The sequence below is a fragment of the Ascaphus truei genome, chromosome 9 (genome assembly GCF_040206685.1).
Source record: "Ascaphus truei isolate aAscTru1 chromosome 9, aAscTru1.hap1, whole genome shotgun sequence".
In the NCBI taxonomy this organism is placed as follows: Eukaryota; Metazoa; Chordata; class Amphibia; order Anura; family Ascaphidae; genus Ascaphus; species Ascaphus truei.
The window spans coordinates 61,411,789-61,426,788 of NC_134491.1; the positions used below are offsets into that span (position 1 = coordinate 61,411,789).

The 15,000-nt window shown below is 48.7% G+C and overlaps 1 protein-coding gene across 2 annotated transcripts in view; it reads right to left on the reverse strand.

The window, feature by feature from the left end:
- Nucleotides 1-15,000, reverse strand: part of PLXNA2 (plexin A2) — a 258,767-nt gene that overhangs the window by 54,219 nt on the left and 189,548 nt on the right. For both annotated transcript variants that reach the window (XM_075615228.1, XM_075615229.1), the window contains 6 exons: nucleotides 8,882-9,049; nucleotides 5,470-5,563; nucleotides 4,517-4,756; nucleotides 3,815-3,958; nucleotides 2,973-3,207; nucleotides 1,835-1,977 (listed from right to left, as the gene is read on the reverse strand). In XM_075615228.1, the coding sequence (XP_075471343.1) occupies nucleotides 1,835-1,977; nucleotides 2,973-3,207; nucleotides 3,815-3,958; nucleotides 4,517-4,756; nucleotides 5,470-5,563; nucleotides 8,882-9,049 (1,024 nt within the window). The remainder of the gene's footprint in view (nucleotides 1-1,834; nucleotides 1,978-2,972; nucleotides 3,208-3,814; nucleotides 3,959-4,516; nucleotides 4,757-5,469; nucleotides 5,564-8,881; nucleotides 9,050-15,000) is intronic.

The window sequence follows — 15,000 nt, forward strand, 5'->3', positions numbered from 1 at the left end:
TGCATGGTCAGCCTATCCCAAAGACTCTTATGCATATCCAGTTAAAATCAACCCCACACTGATGAGACCCATCAAGGTCGAAACAGCTGTCTGTGGGTGGTTTTCTGGGTATGCACCTTAACCCTGGCTGTGCTCAAAGCTGCAAACCATGCAGCAAACTTAAGCCTATGTAATTCTATCCCTATATACCAATAGGGACCACATTGTATCTACACACACTAATACACATGTATGTAGATGACACAGTCCTATATGCACACAGCCATAGCCTCTCCGACCTTGAACACATACTTCAGTTTGACTTTTTGAGACTCGAAAACTGGATTTCCCAAAACAAACTGTTATTAAACACTGACAAGACTTTAACAATGGTATTTGGGACCAAGACTAGATTTTTAAAGCTTCCAAAGACTGAGCTTCAGATCAGAACCAACGCTAACACCACCCTAACACCTGTCACTAGAAAAGCCTGGGCAAATGATTTGACTCCCACTTAACATTCGGGATGCAGATTGATAACCTGACATCCAAAACCTATGCCAAACTAGGGGTACTTTACAGGAACAAATCCTCCCTAAGTCTGCTGGCCAAAAAGCGTATCGCACAGCAGATGCTAATGCCAATTATCGACTATTGAGACATTGTATACGGCTCGGCACCCCAAACCCACCGTAGCAAACTTGACACCCTCTACAATTCAATTTGCTGTTTTGTTCTCCAATGCAACTACAACACACATCACTGCGAAATGCTCAAAGAACTAGATTGGCCATCACTCGAGTCTAGGCGCAAAGTTCACCTTTCCTGTCTTGCCTTCAAATACTTTCTGGGCAAGGTACCCATCTATCTGAACAAGCTCCTCACCCCTACCACACGCAGCACTTATCACCTGAGATCAGACTCCAAAAGACTGTTCATGGTACCAAGGCTCAACAAAGAAGCTGGCCGCTCCTTCTTCTCTTACCATGCACCCCAAAACTGGAACAACCTACCGGAGACTCACATCCACCACCAGTTTAAGTGGCTACTATATACCAATAGGGACTACTGTACATGTAGCCACACACATGGACAGAAATGAAACACCCTCTTACATTTCTACACCTACCCACACCATTGTTATACACCCCCCCTCCACACACACCTTTTGTAAAGCGCTGTACACACTGTGGGTGCTGTATTATTTAAGACTTTGCTCACGTACACTCACAGACATACATACACACGCACACAAATACCTACACATACACACACACATTCTCTTATATCACAAACATTCAGGGACCATTTAACACCTAAGGTCATACATCGCATACTGCACAGGGGGGAGGGGGGGGCGGGCCAGGGAGGGGGGGCGGGCCGGGGGGGGGGGGAGGGTTCACCCACAGATGCTTTGTTTCAAGAAAGTTTTTTGGCTGAATCAATTGTAACATCGCCGGAAGAAGAGATCAGTGTATCTCGAAAGCTCGCACAAATAAAAGCATTTCGTTAGCCACAGAACAGTATCGTCTATCTGTTTCTGATTTCATATAAACACACACAACCTATATAAGATACACACGCACGCCCATACATAAGTACACACATGTCTAAACAAACACACGCTACCTACTGTATATAAGAGATCCCCATGCTACCTATACAATATATACACACACACAAACCATGACCATACAAATACATACACACACACACCCTTGCTACCTATATAAGATATACATACACATGCCCATAGACATTTATATACACCCCCCTGCTATTTACAGTATATTAGATATATATACATGTCCCTGCTCCTTATGGAAGATAGCAGTGTGCTCCCCTCTGTACTGACCTCCAGCTCCCGCAGCACCGGATGATCCTCTATCCCTGGGAACAGAACCCTCATGGCATAGGTCCGATAGTCCAGGTAAGGGATCCCGGATCGATCCAAATCACTGGTCAGCTCATTGATATCAGTCTGCAGCTCTGCAAAAGCTGGTGGGGAGGGCACAGCAAACATGAAAACAGGTGAGTTTGGACGGCTGGCATGTAACCATGGAATCAATACTTACTAAAGATGCGGTCCCACTGAGGACCACATTGAACTAATAGGTTACATAGTTTACATATCAGGTGCAAATGATGTCATTGACGGCTGCTCCCTTTTGTGTGATGTCACTGCTCCCTTTTGTGTGATGTCACTGCTCCCTTTTGTGTGATCACACAGGCAAAGTTGTCTCTGCTTCCTATATATCTTCATTGGCTCTAACAGGGGCAGGTGGGCTAGACGTTGATAACTATCCCCCCCCGTCACCCCCCCCCGCCCCATTCAGAGACCCCAATGGAAATAAAACATTTCTCAAAACATTATTAGAGTGTTTTCAAAATGTTTTTTTTGTGTGTGTGCAAAATAACACAGATTCCATCTTTAACATGGTCCTATTCCAGAGTGCCCACTTTGTTTAACCCCCTACGCTGCCAGAGGGGCCTGCCACACATTGCAGAAAGGGTTAACACGACGCGCCTTGGCTACTAGTTAAAGGCCCAGACGGCAGATGGCAGCTCTTTATCCGCCCTAACTGGCCCCGGTGTCCAGGAAAATCCCATAACTGTCCCTGACCAGGGACCGGCTGTTGAAACAAAACAGAACAAACCCTCTTACACGCTCGGCTGTTGTTCAGCTCAGCAGAACATGTGCAAAAACAAAAGGAGACAAATTTAATACAGTGATCCGTCCGTAGGAACAAAATCAATAATGCATTAAACCGCGACACAGCAAATCGCTCTCTGCATTAGAATAAAGCCAAACCTCTGACCCCTCGCCTGTGTCTGCGAAGCAGGCAGGAGAAATCGTGGGTAAAGTGTGATCATGTTGGGGTAAGGAGAACCTATGACATTTTTTTTTAAACCCAAGGTACCACTGCTTTTTATTTACATAGGAGTACCACTGCTTTCTTACAGTACCCCAAACTGATGCAGGAAGCGCTCACCCTCTTTGCACTCCAGGGCCACCCGTGACTCCAGGTTGTCCATCTGCATTTGCAGCCTCTTCAGGGTGAGGTCGTTCTCTCTGGACTTGCGCTTGTAAGCGATCAGCACGATGATGACGATGATGAGCAGGAGGCTTCCGCCCGCCGCGATGCTGACGATGGCCGGGAGCGTCAGGAGGCTGTCGGAAAGCACGTTGACAGAGCCCGGGGAGAACACCATGCCCCCCACATGCACCTGCAGGAGGAGAGAGAAGTAGGGAGAGAAAGACGGAGAAAAGGAGAAGAAGAAGAAAGAGACAGGGAGGGAGAAAGGGGGAGGGAAAGAAGGAGAGAGGAAGGGGGAGGGGTGAGAGGGATGGGGAGAGAAGGAGAGGGAAAGGAGAGAGAGATAGAAGGAGAGAGGGAGGCAGGGAGAGAAGGAGAGAGGGAAAAAGAGGGTGGTATACAGGGGGAGAAAAAAAGAGAGAAAGAGAGATAGGGAAATAGAGAAATAGAGACAGAGAGGAGAGAGACATTTTAAAAGAGGAACTATATATATATATATACACACACACACACACACACACACACACACACACACACACACACACACACACACACACACACACACACACACACACACACACACACAAAAAAGGTGGCAGTGTGCTCATTTGCATGTAATTTCCCAGAATCCCTTGCTGCAGTGGAAGCACTGTATGCTAGGTGATAATGGCAAAAAGCAGGGTTGCAGACCTTTCTAAGACATGTGAATGTGTCACAAGTAATATTTGTATACAGTATATACAGTATATATATATATATATATTATTTCTCTACAAGCAGAATAAGCTCCAACTCACTGTTACTTTGTGCTGCCCCGTGAAGTTCGGGGATTCGCAGAGAAGCTGCGTCTCAGACACGGTGACAGCGCACGGCGTCTCCCCGATCAGGACCGTGTAATTCAGCTTGGCTCCGCCCGCTGCGGGAGGGCACAGATTCCTCCCCTGCAGAAAGAAGGTAACATCACGTTAAAATGGCTAGATCTGTAAATGTCACACTGCAAGCAGCACTCAACTACTTCCAGTATCTGTGTCATATAACAAAACCTGTTTATCGAACTCATCTGCACAGAAGATAACAGAATAATAACCGAAAGAGGTGTCGATACAGGTACATTTTATTATAATATATATGTCAACTAACTTCACCCCACCTCCTCCTATTACTCTGTATAAACCCTTCCTATAGCTCCTCTTACTGCTTAATTTAACTGCTCCCTATACATGTAACTCCTCCTATTGCTCTTTGTAACTCCTCCTGATACTCTATATAACCGCTCCCTATACCTCCTCCGATTACTCCATATAACCTGTCCCTATAATTCCTCCTATTGCCCCATGCACTCACTCCATAACTCCTCCCATTGCCGCATATACCCGCTCGCTATAACTCCTCCCATTGCCCCATACACCCGCTCCCTATAACTCTGCAACTGATGTCCCCATCACACAACATTGTTCCCTGTATCATCCCACATACTTTGCGCCTGAGGGCTTGCTCACCTTCAGTATGATAGGAGATCCCGGCTTCTGTTCCAGGACCCCCGTGCTGCTTAGAAGCTCAAAGGTCGGGTTTGGGTAGTAGATGAACCTGGTGTTGTTGAAGAGCAGCAGGGACTGCACGTTGTTAAAGATGAAGCCGAACTCGTCCGGCCGCTCCACCGCATCCAACCCGGGTCGATATTCGGCGGTGAGAGACGGAGCCCAGCAATTCAGGCTCGTAGCATTCACTACCTTACAGATCTGGGGAGAACACAGGATACAAGACTAATGATTCTGTGTGTCAAGGGAAAGATGAACAAAGCTGTGACACATGGAAAGGTATCTTCCCCTCTCTGCTCTGCAGCCCTGAATGGTCATGGAATGGTCCTGCCATGCATCTAATCATCTGCTCCTTACAAATTCAATTGGGTTGATGGAGCAAAGATACAACACTCATGAGTGTGTCTACATGTCCTCCACAGGTCCCCAAACCTGCCTTGTTCAAACCATTGTCACGTCATGCAGCGGTTAAAGCGACAATCCCGTCTACTCAACAAATCTCCCTTTTTTGTAAGAACTTTGGAAGCCCCTTTTGCTAATTTACTAATGCCGCTTCATGTATTTGCATTCTGGAGATGTGGCATGTTGATCATTTGTCTCCCCGGGAAATAAAAATAGCTGCGACCATCCACACACTATAAGACAGGAATTTGCATGGTAACCTAATGCCATTGAAACAATAAAATAAGTCAAGTGGTAAAAATGAGGAGCAGGAAAATGATCAGCGCAAGTAAACTAACAGTCTGTTATAACTTAATTTCAGTTTTTTGGGGGGAGAGATATCTGCTAAGGATTCTGGGTAGTGTCATACACATGGGCACCACCGGGGCGTGTCACGTTTAGTTTCCTATCAATGCTTTACACAGTCACACGTCACACATAGAGACAGAGGTCTCTGCTTGCGGCTGACGTACATTCACAGACTCTCTGCCGTTGTACTTGACTCGGATTCTTGGCTCCTGAATGACGTCCAGGTTGGTCCCGGTGACTGTCAGGGACGTGTGACCGCTGTGGAACGAAAAGACAGTGTCCTGTTAGTGAGGCTGAGAATCCCTGATATCTCCTGCAGAGCATTGGCTGCTCAGTGCTATGCTGCACTCTCACTCTGGCAGCAAAGTTCATGAGAAGCCACAGCAGCTTGTGTTTGCAAAATGGGTCCGAAAACCCAATTGACACATATTACGCAACTGTGCACCCACCAACTGTACCTATTTAGCAGGGACTGTATCTATGGATTTGGCCTAAACTATCCGGGAAATTCCGGCGAACGGATTTGGACTGTTCCGCCCATCTCTACCCATGACGTAGTGGTCACGTCCAAAAAAACCTGCTCGTTCTGCTAGGGCAGTTCGCTTCTCACAGGACGCCATCTGAACTGATGGGGACCGGGAGGCTGACTCCTCCCCTTTCGTTCTGTCATCAGTGACGGAAGCGATCACGTGACCAGAGTGCCGGCGGGGCGGTGGCACCCTGGCCCCCGAGAAGGGTTACCTATTTCTGCCGCACGTGAGAGCTGAGGAGCCCGCCTCCCATCGGAATAAAGCTCGGAACCTTCAGCTAGTTACAACAGCTTATAGATCCATGACTGATTTGATAAATGATCAGTGGGTTACAAGGAATCATTATTTCTATTTTATATGTATATATATGAGTATCAAAAATAAAATCCAAATAAACAAGTGTTGTATTGATCTTTGCACGCAATACATGGCATGTGCTACACACGGTGTGTTCCATGGAGGTCCTCACATGATTGTAAGCTCCTGTGTCCCCCAATGACAGAGGAACTAAGTGTACTTATTTTGTTGTGCCCAGGGTGAATGACATTGGGGTGACCCCTTTCCTACCAGAGCGGTCTGCGATACATTGTCAAGAACTGTTAATCAGCCAACGGCGCCTGATTTTTTATTCATATAAGGCATGTGGTGTGCGTGAATATTTTCAGGGGCAAGACGTGATCCCTGGAACCTGCAATCAAACGTCGGTGCACGAGACACGGGGAGATAAAAGTCTCCGGAACACGGCACTGGGCGTCTCGGTTCACCTACTTCAAAGACAGCCACATTTCCCACTGAGCCTCCACGCCTACAAAGATCTACAAAGGTTTTAAGGTTTCAAAGGGGACGAGAGCAGAGACGTAATCTTTCTTATCTGCCTGCAATTGCTACGCTGCAGAATGGCACGGAATCCGGCAAGAGCAAAGATTCTGCCATGATTTCCGAGGGTTCCGCCTGCGCGTGGGATGCAGAAATCAACGCGTCGATAGAATTACCAACGCAATTATAGCATTACAGCTGAGAGTCAATAGTATCGCAGCTTGGGATCAATGGCACGAAACCTCACAATCAATAGAATTTTGACTTTGGAAGATGAATTTGCTGATATTTACGTGCCCACTTTACAGCCCTATTACCGTGATTTATCCACGCGGATACATACAAGTCAATGGCAGATCAGGACCTTTCAGCCTCAGTGGTCTGTCCATTTTACTCACGCACTGGAAACGATTATAATCCTTCCGCGGTTTTTTTTGCCCGCCTCAAAGCACGGGGGCTGTTAAAAAATGAGGTATTTTCCTCCTATTGTAAAATCCTTTCACCTCCTATGATTTTTATACCATGATTGCATAAATGTAGGGCTCCCTTGTACCTATCATAAGCATTGACAGTCAGCATGGACTTACTCTGGAAGTAGGTTCCCCGTAGCTACTACTCTCTGTAAACAAGTATTTCCCTCTCCCCCGCATTTGTATTACATCTATCAACCTCTAGACTTGGTAATTGGCTTCTCTGGAAAGAGCCCTTTACGCCCTTACGCTAAAAATGAATATATTCAGCTTTTCTCCGGGAACACTGAATTCAAGCAGGTCAGCTACTAGCATTTACCTGTTTGACTCACGATAGCTTCCTAATTGCTACTCAAACAGTGGAATAACACTTTATCTGTAGCTCTGAGGACTGACAAACAGTCTGATCCCAAAAAGAGATTAGATAAGGATTGGTGAAAGTCCCTGCAAAGCTTGTGGTGACCATGGACATGTGAAAAAAATGCAGCAAATTATTTAAAAATACTTATACTTGTTCAATGTGACTATTAAAAAAAGGTATCAACCATCCACAATTACCCTATTAAACATGCTACTGTCTTTAATTACCTTTGTCCTAGGAGAGATTGCCCCCCTATCTGTGCAGGTTACTTTAGAGCAGGGGTGACCAACTCCAGTCCTCAAGCCACCAACAGGCCAGGTATTAGGGATATCCCTGCTTCAGCACAGGTGGCTCAATCAGTCCCTGCTTAAGCACAGGTGACTCAATCCTGTCCCTGCTTCAGCTCAGGTGGCTCAGTCTGCGACCTGTGCTGAAGCAGGGATATCCTGAAAAACCTGACCTGTTGATGGCCATAGAGGACTGGAGCTGGCCACCCCAGCTGTAAAGTGAAACAGGGTTTTATGTGTTGTGACGTAGTGTTTGGTTAAGGTTTATCGTGTATAGGAAACAAGGGTCTGCTCAAATGTCGTGGTGTACCTTCAAAAGGTCGTTCCTTGCATTGTGAAGGTCATTCTGTAATTACAGTTCCCCTGTGTCAAGACTGCAAGCTGCTGAGGGTTATTCACTCTTCCTCCTCAATACATGCCACCACATATTGTTAGACTCCTGTTCATTAAAGTGCCAGAAAGTCTATGCAAAATCGCCTGAGAACGGAACACAGTCAGAGTCGCTGATGGGGAGAGGGCCAGGACATCTCGCCCGGCAGCTGGGGCCCAGGCCGATCTTGGAAGTTTGATTCAGCCGACAGCAGGGGCCTAACTTCCGGGAACGGTTGGCCGTGCTGCTTCCTCTACCGGGCTCACCCCCTTTCTGCTTCACAGGCCGCCCGTAACTTGTGATTTGGTGAGTGTCAGCAAGAGGAGTTAGGGAGTTACATGGCGCAGTTTACAGTGAGATGTATTAAAGTCTCTGTTTTCCTCGCCTCAATCGGCGTCAAAACATCTGCCAAGTTTGGGGGGCGTAAATTTTGGGCTGCACCAGACGTAAGAAATGGCTTCTTCAATTTAATGCAAGTGGGCAATGCATCAACACTCACTACTTTCTTTGCTTCAAAATTGCCTTCACAGATAGTCCCCTAAATCATGCACAATAACATGACGTTGATATTAACATTTCAAATAACATGGAAAAGTGACAAATCTGTCGGAGCAGATTGTTTCCCTGTAAGATTTTCACAGAAGACGGGCTTAAAGCCACTGGATTGTGGTTTAAAATGTTATGGAATTTGGGAGCTCCAGTGTTACCCAATATTGGTGCAGACTCTGCCCCCCTGTCCTACCTGGCGATGCTCCACTCGGGTTCGATTCTCAGGACCTTTGGGTCATCGATGTACTCGAACTCCAGACTGCTCTCGATGTGGGCTCTGTCCACACTGACCGACACATGGACCAGACCTAGGCCGTGGGCGGACGGAGCCGACACGCACACAATCTCGTTAAGTGACCTCCTGCAATAGGGACAGTAACAATTATAGATCATTTTAGATCTCAACCCTGGAAGAGGATGGGTTAAAAATGTCTCTCTCTTATTCACCGACTATCCCCATATCACCCTCTCTTGCCATCTGTCTCTCTCTCTCCCTCTCCCCCTCTTCTTCTACCTTTCTCACCCTTTTCTTCTGCCTCCCCCCCCCTAACTTCTCCCACTCTATCCTCCCTCGCTTTCTTTTTCTCCTCCCCCCCCCTCCTTCTCCCGCTTTTTCCCACTCTCCCTCTCCCCTAGTCCTCCTTTATCCCTCTGGGGACACATTGCCTCTTCCCCTCCGGGGGTGACATTCACATCAGGTTCTGAGTATTCATGGTGCCTCTGGCCTCCAACCTTATAGAAAGATAAAAGAATCCAGGGGGTGACCTTACAGCCACTTTGACGAGGAGCAGCGTGTATGGGGCTGCATTTAATGAACTCTGACAGATTGGGAGAATCACACACCTGCTCACCGAGCAATAAACTAAACGCTACAGAGTAGAACGGAGAGAGCGGCTGAATCATAATCATGTGTTTTATCTATTGCGCTGTCTCTGTACTGAGCTGAACACAGGGCAGGCAGAACCAGCGCCTGCTAAATAGTTAAAGGCATGGTGGACCTGAAGCGTCAGATGTTTCCGTTTTTTAATCGCGTTTCGACAAAAGACTCTAAGGGCCTCATTTAGAGTGCAGATGTAATCGCAGAATTAGCGGCGGCGTTGACATGTTATTTCTGTGCCATCGCTATTTCTGCAATTACAATAGAAGCCAATTTAGAGTTCGGTGCTACGGAGTCGTACAATATGATAATGAGGTTTTAGAGCAGCACCATTGGCTATGCATAGTTTTGACGTCTGTTGCATACACGCGTGATTGGAGCAGCCACTTGGGTGATACAGTAAGTGAAGCATCACAAATGAGCTGGACATTTAGGGAATGATATAGGTTCCTGATTCTGTACGTGGCTTCATCCTGTGGTGGAGGTGCAAATGCTCTGTGGGTGCCGCCCACAGCTCCCAGAACATATGGAAAGTGAGCTAACAGGTACAGATCGTGTTTGGTGTCAGTAATAGCCTGTTGATCCTGAGGGAATTTGATGAATCTTTTCATTCTAGAGGGCAATGCCCTCAACACCTGCTTTCAAATGTTTGAAAAATCAGTATGGGAAGTGCCAACAGAAACAGCTACTGTCCCCCGAAATGCCCCTGCAGCACAGAGCTGCGGTAAAGCCGGGAATTTGGCCATTGGAGGCTTGACTGTTCTAATACATATTTTAGGCTCCAGATCAGCCTGAATAAACTTCACAATTCCCATGATGATGTGAGGTGTTAGGTACCTCTATATTACCTCATCATCAGACATGTCAAATACATTAACTGTAGCCCTATACATTCTCTCTTCTTTTCTGGGGTTTTGGTGTAATCGCAAGAATATTAAGCATTGCCAGGTAGCGTCTGTGCATTAATAGAGTAGCAACTGCAGCCGTGGCTCCAGAAAATGTATGTTGCAAATAGGTTCCTATAGGGTAGTCTGATTAGCGTCGGGTCTCTATAGGCGCGTAATTAGGAAGGGGTCTTAAATTAAAAACAGGCATTAATTCAACACTAAATTGGACAGTAGGACAAGACAGAGGCTATTTGATGTGTGTACACCCATGTTGAGCTCATTTAAATCAATTAGGAATTGAAGACAAGCCTCTACTCCGCCTTTCACGTCATTATGGTAACGGCCCACACACAAACTGTCTTTTACACTTATTTTTGGAAAACTCGAAATTGGGGTCTTATTTTTACACGTCTCCTACTGTCCATTTGCACCCACACAATGAATACTCTACAACTCCACTGTGGTTATCCAAGTCCGCCCCTAAGCTCTCATTTTCATGCTGAAAGTTTCTTTTTTCTCGTTTCTATCACCTTCTCCCTCCTTTCTCTCTCGTACCCCCTCTCCTTTCTCTCTCATATCCTTCTCCCTACATCCCCCTCTACTGTATGTTCTTTCTCTCTCATATCTCCCCCCTCTTTCTCATATCTCCCCTCTGCCTCCTCACTCTCATATCTCCCCTCTGCCTCCTCTCTCTCATATCTCCCCTCTGCCTCCTCCCTCTCATATCTCCCCCTCTTTCTCATATCTCCCCTCTGCCTCCTCTCTCTCATATCTCTCCTCTGCCTCCTCTCTCTCTCATATCTCTCCTCTGCCTCCTCTCTCTCATATCTCCCCTCTGCCTCCTCTCTCTCAAATCTCCCCTTTGCCTCCTCTCTCTCATATCTCCCCTCTGCCTCCTCTCTCTCTCATATCTCCCCTCTGCCTCCTCTCTCTCTCATATCTCCCCTCTGCCTCCTCTCTCTCTCATATCTCCCCTCTGCCTCCTCTCTCTCTCATATCTCCCCTCTGCCTCCTCTCTCTCATATCTCCCCTCTGCCTCCTCTCTCTCATATCTCCCCTCTGCCTCCTCTCTCTCATATCTCCCCTCTGCCTCCTCTCTCTCATATCTCCCCTCTGCCTCCTCTCTCTCATATCTCCCCTCTGCCTCCTCTCTCATATCTCCCCTCTGCCTCCTCTCTCTCATATCTCCCCTCTGCCTCCTCTCTCTCATATCTCCCCTCTGCCTCCTCTCATATCTCCCCTCTGCCTCCTCTCATATCTCCCCTCTGCCTCCTCTCTCTCTCATATCTCCCCTCTGCCTCCTCTCTCTCATATCTCCCCTCTGCCTCCTCTCTCTCATATCTCCCCTCTGCCTCCTCTCTCTCATATCTCCCCTCTGCCTCATCTCTTTCTCATATCTCCCCTCTGCCTCCTCTCTCTCTCATATCTCTCCTCTGCCTCCTCTCTCATATCTCCCCTCTGCCTCCTCTCTCTCTCATATCTCCCCTCTGCCTCCTCTCTCTCATATCTCCCCTCTGCCTCCTCTCTCTCTCATATCTCCCCTCTGCCTCCTCTCTCTCATATCTCCCCTCTGCCTCCTCTCTCTCTCATATCTCCCCTCTGCCTCCTCTCTCTCTCTCATATCTCACCTCTGCCTCCTCTCTCTCTCATATCTCCCCTCTGCCTCCTCTCTCTCATATCTCCCCTCTGCCTCCTCTCTCTCATATCTCCCCTCTGCCTCCTCTCTCTCATATCTCCCCTCTGCCTCCTCTCTCATATCTCCCCTCTGCCTCCTCTCTCATATCTCCCCTCTGCCTCCTCTCTCTCATATCTCCCCTCTGCCTCCTCTCTCTCTCATATCTCCCCTCTGCCTCCTCTCTCTCTCTCTCTCATATCTCCCCTCTGCCTCCTCTCTCTCTCATATCTCCCCTCTGCCTCTTCTCTCTCTCTCTCATATCTCCCCTCTGCCTCCTCTCTCTCATATCTCTCCTCTGCCTCCTCTCTCTCATATCTCCCCTCTGCCTCCTCTCTCATATCTCTCCTCTGCCTCCTCTCTCTCATATCTCCCCTCTGCCTCCTCTCTCTCATATCTCCCCTCTGCCTCCTCTCTCATATCTCCCCTCTGCCTCCTCTCTCATATCTCCCCTCTGCCTCCTCTCTCTCATATCTCCCCTCTGCCTCCTCTCTCTCTCATATCTCCCCTCTGCCTCCTCTCTCTCTCATATCTCCCCTCTGCCTCCTCTCTCTCATATCTCACCTCTGCCTCCTCTCTCTCTCATATCTCCCCTTTGCCTCCTCTCATATCTCCCCTCTGCCTCCTCTCTCTCATATCTCCCCTCTGCCTCCTCTCTCTCTCATATCTCCCCTCTGCCTCCTCTCTCTCATATCTCCCCTCTGCCTCCTCTCTCTCATATCTCCCCTCTGCCTCCTCTCTCTCATATCTCCCCTCTGCCTCCTCTCTCATATCTCCCCTCTGCCTCCTCTCTCTCATATCTCCCCTCTGCCTCCTCTCTCTCATATCTCTCCTCTGCCTCCTCTCATATCTCCCCTCTGCCTCCTCTCATATCTCCCCTCTGCCTCCTCTCTCTCATATCTCCCCTCTGCCTCCTCTCTCATATCTCCCCTCTGCCTCCTCTCTCTCATATCTCCCCTCTGCCTCCTCTCTCTCATATCTCCCCTCTGCCTCCTCTTTCTCATATCTCCCCTCTGCCTCCTCTCTCTCTCATATCTCTCCTCTGCCTCCTCTCTCATATCTCCCCTCTGCCTCCTCTCTCTCTCATATCTCCCCTCTGCCTCCTCTCTCTCATATCTCCCCTCTGCCTCCTCTCTCTCTCATATCTCCCCTCTGCCTCCTATCTCTCATATCTCCCCTCTGCCTCCTCTCTCTCATATCTCCCCTCTGCCTCCTCTCTCTCATATCTCCCCTCTGCCTCCTCTCTCATATCTCCCCTCTGCCTCCTCTCTCATATCTCCCCTCTGCCTCCTCTCTCTCATATCTCCCCTCTGCCTCCTCTCTCTCTCTCATATCTCCCCTCTGCCTCCTCTCTCTCTCTCTCTCATATCTCCCCTCTGCCTCCTCTCTCTCTCATATCTCCCCTCTGCCTCTTCTCTCTCTCTCATATCTCCCCTCTGCCTCCTCTCTCTCATATCTCTCCTCTGCCTCCTCTCTCTCATATCTCCCCTCTGCCTCCTCTCTCTCATATCTCTCCTCTGCCTCCTCTCTCTCATATCTCCCCTCTGCCTCCTCTCTCTCATATCTCCCCTCTGCCTCCTCTCTCATATCTCCCCTCTGCCTCCTCTCTCATATCTCCCCTCTGCCTCCTCTCTCTCATATCTCCCCTCTGCCCCCTCTCTCTCTCATATCTCCCCTCTGCCTCCTCTCTCTCTCATATCTCCCCTCTGCCTCCTCTCTCTCATATCTCACCTCTGCCTCCTCTCTCTCTCATATCTCCCCTTTGCCTCCTCTCATATCTCCCCTCTGCCTCCTCTCTCTCATATCTCCCCTCTGCCTCCTCTCTCTCTCATATCTCCCCTCTGCCTCCTCTCTCTCATATCTCCCCTCTGCCTCCTCTCTCTCATATCTCCCCTCTGCCTCCTCTCTCTCATATCTCCCCTCTGCCTCCTCTCTCATATCTCCCCTCTGCCTCCTCTCTCTCATATCTCCCCTCTGCCTCCTCTCTCTCATATCTCTCCTCTGCCTCCTCTCTCTCATATCTCCCCTCTGCCTCCTCTCTCTCATATCTCCCCTCTGCCTCCTCTCTCATATCTCCCCTCTGCCTCCTCTCTCTCATATCTCCCCTCTGCCTCCTCTCTCATATCTCCCCTCTGCCTCCTCTCTCTCATATCTCCCCTCTGCCTCCTCTCTCTCTCATATCTCCCCTCTGCCTCCTCTCTCATATCTCCCCGCTGCCTCCTCTCTCTCTCATATCTCCCCTCTGCCTCCTCTCTCTCATATCTCCCCTCTGCCTCCTCTCTCTCATATCTCCCCTCTGCCTCCTCTCTCTCATATCTCCCCTCTGCCTCCTCTCTCATATCTCCCCTCTGCCTCCTCTCTCATATCTCCCCTCTGCCTCCTCTCTCTCTCATATCTCCCCTCTGCCTCCTCTCTCTCTCTCATATCTCCCCTCTGCATCCTCTCTCTCATATCTCCCCTCTGCCTCCTCTCTCTCATATCTCCCCTCTGCCTCCTCTCTCTCATATCTCCCCTCTGCCTCCTCTCTCATATCTCCCCTCTGCCTCCTCTCTCTCTCATATCTCCCCTCTGCCTCCTCTCTCTCATATCTCCCCTCTGCCTCCTCTCTCTCTCATATCTCCCCTCTGCCTCCTCTCTCTCATATCTCCCCTCTGCCTCCTCTCTCTCTCATATCTCCCCTCTGCCTCCTCTCTCTCTCTCATATCTCACCTCTGCCTCCTCTCTCTCTCATATCTCCCCTCTGCCTCCTCTCTCTCATATCTCCCCTCTGCCTCCTCTCTCTCATATCTCCCCTCTGCCTCCTCTCTCTCATATCTCCCCTCTGCCTCCTCTCTCTCATATCTCCCCTCTGCCTCCTCTCTCATATCTCCCCTCTG